This window comes from Manis javanica, chromosome 3 (assembly GCF_040802235.1).
Source record: "Manis javanica isolate MJ-LG chromosome 3, MJ_LKY, whole genome shotgun sequence".
In the NCBI taxonomy this organism is placed as follows: domain Eukaryota; kingdom Metazoa; phylum Chordata; class Mammalia; order Pholidota; family Manidae; genus Manis; species Manis javanica.
Window position 1 is genome coordinate 132,887,302 of NC_133158.1, and position 9,875 is coordinate 132,897,176.

The window sequence follows — 9,875 nt, forward strand, 5'->3', positions numbered from 1 at the left end:
GACAGTGTATTAAAGGCAGTCAGAGAGAGAAAAAACACCACCTACAAAGAAAAACCCATTAGGCTATCATCAGACTTCTCAGCAGGAACATTATAGGCCAGAAGAGAATGGCATGATATATTTAATGCAATGAAACAGAACGGGCTTAAACCAAGAATACTGTATCCAGCATGACTATCATTTAAATTTGAAGGAGGGATTAAACAATTCCCAGATAAGCAAAAGTTGAGGGAATTTACCTCCCACAAACCATCTCTACAATGTATTTTAAAGGGACTGCTCTAGATGGAAGTGCTCCTAAGGCTAAACAGATGTCACCAGAGAAAATAAAACCACAGCAAAGAAAGTAGAACAACCAAATACTAACTAAAGGCAAAATAAAATCTGCTATCCACAAAATCAGTCAAGAGAAACACAAAGAGTACATAATAAGTTCCGTACGCGGCGGCCACCGCCGCCGCCATCTGTCACCTCCCCTCCGGCCACCGTCGGCCTTGCTCCGCCGCCTGACTCCTCGCGGGAGCCGCTTCCCAGCTCTTCCGCCGCGCTGCTCCGTTCTCCCTGTCGCGGGCCTCTTCCCCCACATGGATCTGGTCGGAGTGGCATCGCCTGAGCCCGGGTCGGCCGCGCCCTGGGGACCCAGCAAGTGTCCATGGGGTACCCCTCAAAATACAGTATCTTGTTCTCTGGCTGATGTAATGAGTGAACAGTTGGCTAAAGAATTGCAGTTAGAAGAAGCAGCTGCTGCTTTTCCTGAAGCTGCTGTTGCTGAAGGACCATTTATTACTGGAGAAAACATGGACACTTCCAGCGACCTAATGCTGGCACAGATGCTACAGATGGAATTTGACAGAGAATATGATGCACAGCTTAGGCGCGAAGAAAAAAAATTCAATGGAGATAGCAAAGTTTCCATTTCCTTTGAAAATTACCGAAAAGTGCATCCTTATGAAGACAGTGATAGCTCAGAAGAGGAGGTTGACTGGCAGGATACTTGTGATGACCCCTATATACCAGCAAAACCAGTTCCTACCCCAAAAAAGGGTTTTATTGGAAAAGGAAAAGACATCACCACGAAGCATGATGAAGTAGTATGTGGGAGAAAGAATACAGCCAGAATGGAAAATTTTGCACCTGGGTTTCAGGTAGGAGATGGAATTGGAATGGATTTGAAACTATCAAACCATGTTTTCAATGCTTTAAAGCAACATGCCTACTCAGAAGAACGTCGAAGTGCCCGCCTCCACGAGAAAAAGGAGCATTCTACTGCAGAAAAAGCAGTTGATCCTAAGACACGTTTGCTTATGTATAAAATGGTCAACTCTGGAATGTTGGAGACAATCACTGGCTGTATTAGTACAGGAAAGGAATCTGTTGTCTTTCATGCATATGGAGGGAGGTAAATGAGCAAAATATAATCCTATCATGTCAATAAAAGCTTAGCCTTTTCTCCCTGATATAAATGGAGTTACCCAAAGTCATTTATCAATGCTGCATGGCAAGCAGAATACTTAAATAGTGTTATTGCAGAAAGTCTAGACAATAGAAGATGAATAAAGAAATATGGTCATCCTGATCCCAACACCCAGAGAGAACCCATTAGTTTTGTGTAGATTCTTCTAGTCTTCTCTCTGTATATATATTATTTTCTACATTATTGTGATCATACCATATCATACAGGCAGTTGTAAGTGGCAGAGCAATATTTGTAACTGGGTTTGTCTCAAAACCCATGGTCTTTTCACTGTGGAGCCCTTCGGTGCCAGGATGAGAAGACGTAATGCTGAACAAATACTGATTCCTTCTCTTAAAACTCTGATCCTTACTCTAAGAAATACCAGCTTTAACATGAAATGGGCAATTTTCCAGGAAAATATATAGAATTCCCAAAATGCGCCCAAAAAAACAAGTAGAAACTGAACAGACTAATGATGATAAAACTTAAATAAGAGTAAAAGATTTATCCTCCAAAGAGGCTACAGGCCAAAAGAGTTCGTGAAGGATCAGTACCAAACCTTCATGGAACAGGTTGTTCACATCCCAAGCACACTGTGTCAGAGAATGGAAAGCTACTCATTCTACAAGACTAGCATGATCCTGGTATCAAAACCAGAGGAGAGCGCACAAGACAGTGATGACCTTGTCCTGTAATGAGCTAGGATGCAGAAATACCACATAAAAAAATTGGTGAACTTAATTAAAGCAGCAGGAAATTAAACAATGTTATATCAAGAGGCTTTATTTAATGAATTCTAGAATGGTAAAAGTGAGGAAATCTATAGTTCACTACATTGACAAGTTCAATAAGACAATCTCAATAGATGCAGAAAAAACACTGGTAAAATCCAATGCATTTTTTTTAGATATAGGTCAAATGCCATAAAATCCACCATTTAGATATACAGTTCAGTGGTTTTGGTGGGTTCACAAAGTTGTGCAACCATAGACCCTGTCTAGTTTCAGAACATTTTTGTCACTTCAGAAAGAAATCCCATTGCAGTCACTCCCCAGTCTTCTGTCCCCAGACCATCCTCTGGCAGCCACTGGTACCCTTTGTGTCTCTGTGGTTTTGCCTGTTCTTGACGTTTCATATACACCCAGTCACCAAATGTGAGTGCATTATGTCTGGCTTCTCTAACTCAGCATCATGTTTTTATTATTCATTGTATCACATATCAGAACTTCATTCCTTTTTATGGATGAATAATGTTCCATTTTATGGATGTGCCACAGTGTGTTTATCCAGTTGTTGATGGACATTTGGGTAGTTTCTGCTTTTTGGCTATTACGATTAATGCTGCTATGAACATCTGTGTACAAGTTTTTGTATAAGCCTATGTTTTCAATTCTGTTGGTCATATGCCTAGGAATGAAACAGTTTAATTCATTTTTATGATTAAAATTATTGGCAAACTAGGTTTAAAGTACACAGCAAATATACTTGATGAAACATTAGATGCAATCCAATTAAAGTCAGGTATAAAATAAAGATCACTTATCTTTATAGGATAGGAAAAAATATAGCTTTAAGTAATGTTTGTTGCATCATTTAAGGAAACATCTTTTAAAGGTCTATAGTACTTAGATCTTACCCACTTCACTTAAGCATTCTTTAAAGAATGTCTTGAGGAAGAGAAACATTTTTAAAAATGGAGCCTGTTCACAGGGAAGGCAGTATAGCACAAAGAAGATGTAGTGATTCTATAGCATCTTACTTTTGACAGTGACTGTAATGGGGTATGTGGTTGGGATTTGATAATGGGGGGAATATAGTAACAACAGTGTTGCTCATGTAAGTGTATATTAATGATACAAAAAAAAAATGGAACCTGTTTAGAGAAAGTGCTTAAGTCAGAAATATGAAATCATCTGGTTACTTACTATTGAAGTAAGCTAGTGAGGCTTATACTTCCTCAGTTATTCCTGTACCTTAACTTTGTGTGCAAACAAAAATGTCAAAATAAATTACAAACTTACTCTAGTTTTTTTTAGGTTTAGAAGGTATTTATGGTGTACTTAAGAGGATTCAAACAATGTTGGTCAAGTCCTTACTTTTCATAACCTGTATAACCGGTCTCTCTAGATGAGACATACTTAAATAATCATATAGGGAATTATATTGTTATGTTCCAAAATGAAAAGGATAAAAATGAGTATTAGGATAAAATAGCTCAACATTTTTCAAGCTACATGATCTAGAGCAAGTTACTAAACCTCATTTAAAAGCTGATCCTCACCTCATAGGACTTTTGTGGGACAAATGAGAGCATTTTTTATAACACCTGGTATATACTAATCTTAAACATTTATTTATTCTTTAAACTGTGTTGCCCTCTTTCTGAATTTCATTTGAGGATTCTTGGGATCAGGCAAATATAACATACTGACACAAATTATTGAAAGATCATTTAAGGTAGAAATTAAGACTTTATAGGAAGAATTAAATGAAAAGTAGCCTTCATCTTACCAACCTTTGCCCCACAGATCTTTTCTCTAAAGATAACCACTGTTAACAGTTTTTAGTCTAGCCTTCCAGAAATTTTTTTGCACGTATCCCTTATTTTGTTTATATAAAAGACGTTACACTAGAGAAAAATCTGTGCTTGTTCAGGATCTTGGTTTTTCAGTTAATATATCTTTCTGTATTGCTAGTTTATACCACCCCTTTTTTATTGTACATCCCATGGTGTGGATACACAGGACTATCCTTGGACATTGACTCTGGTGTGCTTTTGTAAATACACCCTTAAGCCAACTGCCTAACATTGAAATTGCTAAGGCAAAGACTATCTGTACTTTTTCCTCTTTCTGTAGAATAATGGGAGGCCTCCCTGAATAGAGTACCAGATTTTGCTCACTGGGCCTCAGCTGGCTATTGTAGCAAGCAGTGTTTCTTGATTTCTCTTCTTAAACATCTAAAAAGATTTTTCTTTATGTCACACCAGGTCATAAATCTTGAACTTGTGTTTATCGTTTAATGGTAGGGCAAATGGAATTTTTCCTATGAACTAGTCAAATCTGTACGTTGTGTGTGTTCTGAATGTTAGTAGATACTGCCAAATTGCCCTCTGAGAAGGGTAATCAGCTTGTGCTGCCACCCAGCAGTATGAGGCTGTTTCTACCATCCTCATGATGCATAGGTTTTGTTATCAGACAATAGTTATTGCCAGTGTGAAAGAAGAGAAGTACCATTTAGATAGTTTGGTATGTGTTTGTTTAATTATGAATAAGGTTGTATATTTTTTTCAAGTACCTTTTTTGCCATTTCATTTCTTGTCAAACTGCCTCATTTATCCTTTGTCCATTTTCTGTTTTATTTAATGATTTTTTGATACAATGATCTCTCTTGCCTTCTGGTAAAATTGGTATAATCTATAATAATCTGGCATTTGTAAGTTAGCAAAACTAGAGAACACTTGGTTTTCTACAACCTAGAATAAATGCCTTTGAAAGTTAGTTTTCTACATAACAAATTACCACAGACTTGCAGCTTAAAACAACACCTGTTATCTCATAGTTTCTGTTGGTCAGAAGTTTGGGATGGCACAGCTTAGCTGGGCTCTGCTCAGGGTCTCACAGGGCCGAAGTCTGGGAGTCAGCTGGGCTGTATTCCTTTCTGAAGCTTGGGGCTCTCTTCCCTTGGCACAGTTCAGTTCCTTGCAGCTGCAGACTGAGGTCTCCACTTCCTTGTTAGCTGTCAGGTGGGGACTGCTCTTAGCTTCTGGAGGCCTCTGCAGGTCCTGGCTAGGCCACCCTTTCACAGGCCCTTTCATACAGCTGGTCACTTCCTCAAAGCCAGCAGGGCAGTCTTTCTCTCCAGTCTAAGATTGAGTTTTAGACAATGGGATGTAATGCTGGAAATGAAATGACTGTACTGTTACCTTTGCCATATAATGTAAGATAATAAAGTGAGTGGCCATTCCTCCCACCTACATATAGGGTATATGCCAGGGCCTAGGATCTTGGGGGCCATTTTAGGATTATGGGGTTCTGCCCACCACAAAGTCAATCTGGCTTCTATAACTCTCAGGTTGGCCAAGTAATCAACAATTACAGTTGATCTTTGAACAGTGTGGAGGTTAGGAGTTCCAACTACCCCACCTCCACAGGGGAAAATCTACATATAACTTTTGACTCAGAACTTCAAACTACTAATAACCTACTGCTGACTGGAAGCCTTACCAGGCTTGTATTATATGCTGTATTCTTACAATAAAGTAAGCTAGAGAAAAAATGTTTTTTCAAATTGTTGCAAATCTCCAAAAGTTTTTCCAATATATTTATTGAGAAAAATCTGTGCATAAGTGGACCCAGTCAGTTCAAACCTGTGTTGTTCGGTGCCAACTGTATTCTAATAGTAAATTTGTGTTAAATATTTCAGGAAATAAAGTATAAGACATGTTTTCTACTCTCAAATTGCTTATGGTATTTATAGCCAAGAGAAGAACATTACAGCAAGAACTATTATGGTCAATAAAAGGTAACTACATAATCAAATACACAGTTATACAAATGAGACTTTGTATGAGATAGGAATAGAGAACAGAACAAGATCATTGGCCAGTCATGTTCAGGGAAGAGAGCATGATTAAGTTAGACTGCAACCTCAACCTGGATTTTAAGAATAGACAACAAAACAACAGTATTGCATGCAAAAAGCTGGTAGCAAACAATATGTAATAAAACATGTAACATGTAAAGAGTGGAGGAGGAAGAAACAGAAGGGAGAGAAATAAAGAATCATCAGACTGTGTTTATAATAGCACAATAAGTGAGGTAAGTTAGATGGTTAGATAGTAAAGAAGTTGCCCTTGAACCTTTGGTAACCACAAATCCAAAGCCTGCAGTGGTAAAAAGTACATATCTATTGATAATCACCTAAAATGTAAATGGACTGAATACACCAATCAAAAGACACAGACTAACAGAATGGATAAAAAACTAGATCCATCTATATGCTGCCTACAAGAGACTCACCTCAAACCCAAAGACATACACAGACTAAAAATGAAGGGATGGGAAAAGATATTTCATACAACTAATAGGGAGAAAAAACCAGGTGTTGCAGTACTTGTATCAGACAAAATAGACTTCAAACAAAGAAAGTAACAAGAGACAAAGAAGGACATTACATAATGATAAAGGGGTCAGTCCAACAAGAGGATATAACCATTATAAATATCTATGCACCCAACACAAGAGCACCTACATATGTGAAACAAATACTAACAGAATTAAAGGGGGAAATGCAATGCATTCATTTTAGGAGACTTCAACACACACCACTTTCTCCAAAGGACAGATCAACCAGACAAAAAATAACTAAGGACACAGAGGCACTGAACAATACACTAGAACAGATGGACCTAATAGACATCTACAGAACTCTACACTCAAAAGGAGCAGGATACACATTCTTCTCAAGTGCAAATGGAATGTTTTCTAGAATAGACCACATACTAGGCCACAAAAAGAGCCTCAGTAAATTCAAAAAGATTGAAATTGTACCAACCAACTTCTCAGATCACAGAGGTATAAAACTAGAAGTAAATTGTACAAAGAAAACAAAAAGGCTCACAAACACATGGAGGCTTAACAACATGCTCCTAAATAATCAATGGATCAATGACCAAATTAAAACAAAGATCAGCCAATATATGGAGACAAATGAAAACAGCAGCACAAAGCCCCAACTTCTGTGGGACACAGCGAAGGCAATTCTAAGAGGAACATATATAGCAATCCAGGCCAGTTTAAAGAAGGAAGAACAATCCCAAATGAATAGTCTAAATTCACAGTTATTGAAACTGGAAAAAGAAGATCAAATGAGGCTCAAAGTGAGCAGAAGGAGGGGCATAATAAAGATCAGAGAAGAAATAAACATAATTGAGAAGAATAAAACAATAGAAAAAATTAATGAAACCAAGAGCTGGTTCTTTGAGAAAATAAACAAACTAGACAAACCCCTAGTGAGACTTAATAAGAAAAAAAGAGAATCTACACACATAAACAGAATCAGAAATGAGAAAGGAAAAATCACGATGGACACCACAGAAATACAAAGAATTATTAGAGAATACTATGAAAATATATATGCTAATAAACTGGATATCCTAGAAGAGATGGGGAACTTTCTAGAAAAATACTATCTTCCAAGACTGATCCAGGGAGAAACAGAAAATCTAAACAGACCAATTACCAGCAATGAAATTGAATCGATAATCAAAAAACTACCCAAGAACAAAATCACCAGACCAGATGGATTCGCTGCTGAGTTTTATCAGACATTTACAGAAGACATAATACCTATTCTCCTTAAAGTTTTCCAAAAAATAGAAGAGGAGCACATACTTGTAAACTCATTCTATGAAGCCAGCATCAGTCTACTACCAAAACCAGGCAAAGACACCAGAAAAAAAGAAAACTACAGACCAATATCTCTGATGTACATACATGCAAAAATACTCAACAAAATATTAGCAAACTGAATTCAAAAATACATTAAGAGGATCACACACCATGATCAAGTGGGCTTCATTCCAGAGATGCAAGGATGGTACAACATTTGAAAATCCATCAACATCATCCACTACATCAACAAAAAGAAGGACAAAAACCACATGATTATCTCCATAGATGCTGTAAAAGCATTCAACAAAATTCAACATCCATTCATGATAAAAACTCTCAACAACTTGGGTATAGAGGGCAAGTACCTCAACATAATAAAGGCCATATATGACAAACCCACAGCCAACATCATACTTAACAGTGAAAAGGTGAAAGCCTTTCCTCTAAGATAGGGAACCAGACAAGAATGCTCATTCTCCCCCATTTTATTCAACACAGTGCTGGAAGTCCTAGCCATGGCAATCAGACAACACAAAGAAACAAAAGGCATCCAGATTGGTAAGGAAGAAGTTAAACTGTTCATGTTTGCAGATGACATGATATTGTTGTACATAAAAAATCCTAAAGACTCCACTTCAAAACCACTAGATCTAATATGTGAAATCAGCAAATTTTCAGGATACAAAATTAATACACAGAAATCTGTTGCTTTCCTATACACTAATGATGAACTAGAAGAAAGAGAAATCAGGAAAACAATTTCATTCACAATTTCATCAAAAAGAATAAAATGTCTAGGAATAAACCTAACCAAGGAAGTGAAAGACCTATACCCTGAAAACTATAAGACACTCCTAAGAGAAATTAAAGAGGACACTAATATATGGAAATTCATCCCATGCTCTTGGGTAGGAAGAATTAATAATGCCAAAATGGCCATCCTGCCCAAAGCAGTCTACAGATTCAGTGCAATCCCTATCAAAATACCAATAGCATTCTTCAACAAACTGGAATAAATAATTCTAAAATTCATATGGAACCACAGAAGAACCCGAATAGCCAAAGCAATCCTGAGAAGGAAGAATAAAGCAGGGGGGATCTCGCTTCCCAACTTCAAGCTCTACTACAAAGCCACAGTAATCAAGACAATTTGGTACTGGCACAAGAATAGACCCATAGACCAGTGGAACAGAATAGAGAGTCCAGATATTCACCCAAGCATATATGATCAATTAATATATGATAAAGAAGCCATGGGTATACAATGGGGAAATGACAGCCTCTTCAACAGCTGGTGTTGGTAAAACTGGACAGCTACATGTAAGAGAATGAAACTGGATTACTGTCTAACTCCATACACAAAAGTAAACTCGAAATGGATCACAGACCTGAATGTAAGTTATGAAACCCTAAAACTCTTAGAAGAAAACATAGGCAAAACTCTCTCGAATATAAACATGGACAACTTCTTTGTGAACATATCTCCACAGGCAAGAGAAACAAAAGCAAAAATGAACAAGTAGAACTACATCAAACTAGAAAGCAAAGGACACCATCAGTAGAACAAAAAGGCATCCTACAGTATGGGAGAATATATTCATAAATGACATATCCGATAAGGGGTTGACATCCAAAATACACAAAGAGCTCAGGCACCTCAACAAACAAAAAGCAAATAATCCAAGTAAAAAATGGGCAGAGGGTCGGAACAGACACTTCTCCAAAGAATAAATTCAGATGCCAGTAGGCACATGAAAAGATGCTCCACATTGCTAATCATCAGAGAAATGCAAATTAAAACCACAGTGATATATCATCTCACACCAGTTAGGATCACCTCCATCCAAAAGACAAACAACAACAAATGTTGGCGAGGATGTGGAGAAAGGGAAACCTTCCTACACTGCTGGTGGGAATGTAAATTAGTTCAACCATTGTGGAAAGCAGTATGGAGGTTCCTCAAAAAGCTCAAAATAGAAATACCATTTGACCCGGAATTCCACTCATAGGAATTTACCTTGAGA

The 9,875-nt window shown here is 37.5% G+C and overlaps 1 protein-coding gene across 2 annotated transcripts; it reads left to right on the plus strand.

Moving 5' to 3' along the window:
* Positions 1–430: 430 nt before the first annotated feature.
* LOC140848457 (serine/threonine-protein kinase RIO3-like) lies at positions 431–6,160 on the plus strand. Of its 2 annotated transcripts, none has more exons than XM_073232079.1 (2): positions 431–1,399; positions 2,483–5,875. In XM_073232079.1, exons 1-2 carry the CDS (start codon positions 585–587, stop codon positions 2,751–2,753), a joined length of 1,086 nt encoding a protein of 361 aa, XP_073088180.1. In that variant the 5' UTR covers positions 431–584; the 3' UTR covers positions 2,754–5,875. The 2 variants fall into 2 exon arrangements, with proteins under 2 accessions (XP_073088180.1, XP_073088181.1); XM_073232080.1 differs by lacking the exon at positions 2,483–5,875 and adding an exon at positions 5,882–6,160 and having other exon boundaries at positions 436–1,399.
* The last annotated feature ends 3,715 nt before the right edge of the window (positions 6,161–9,875 follow it).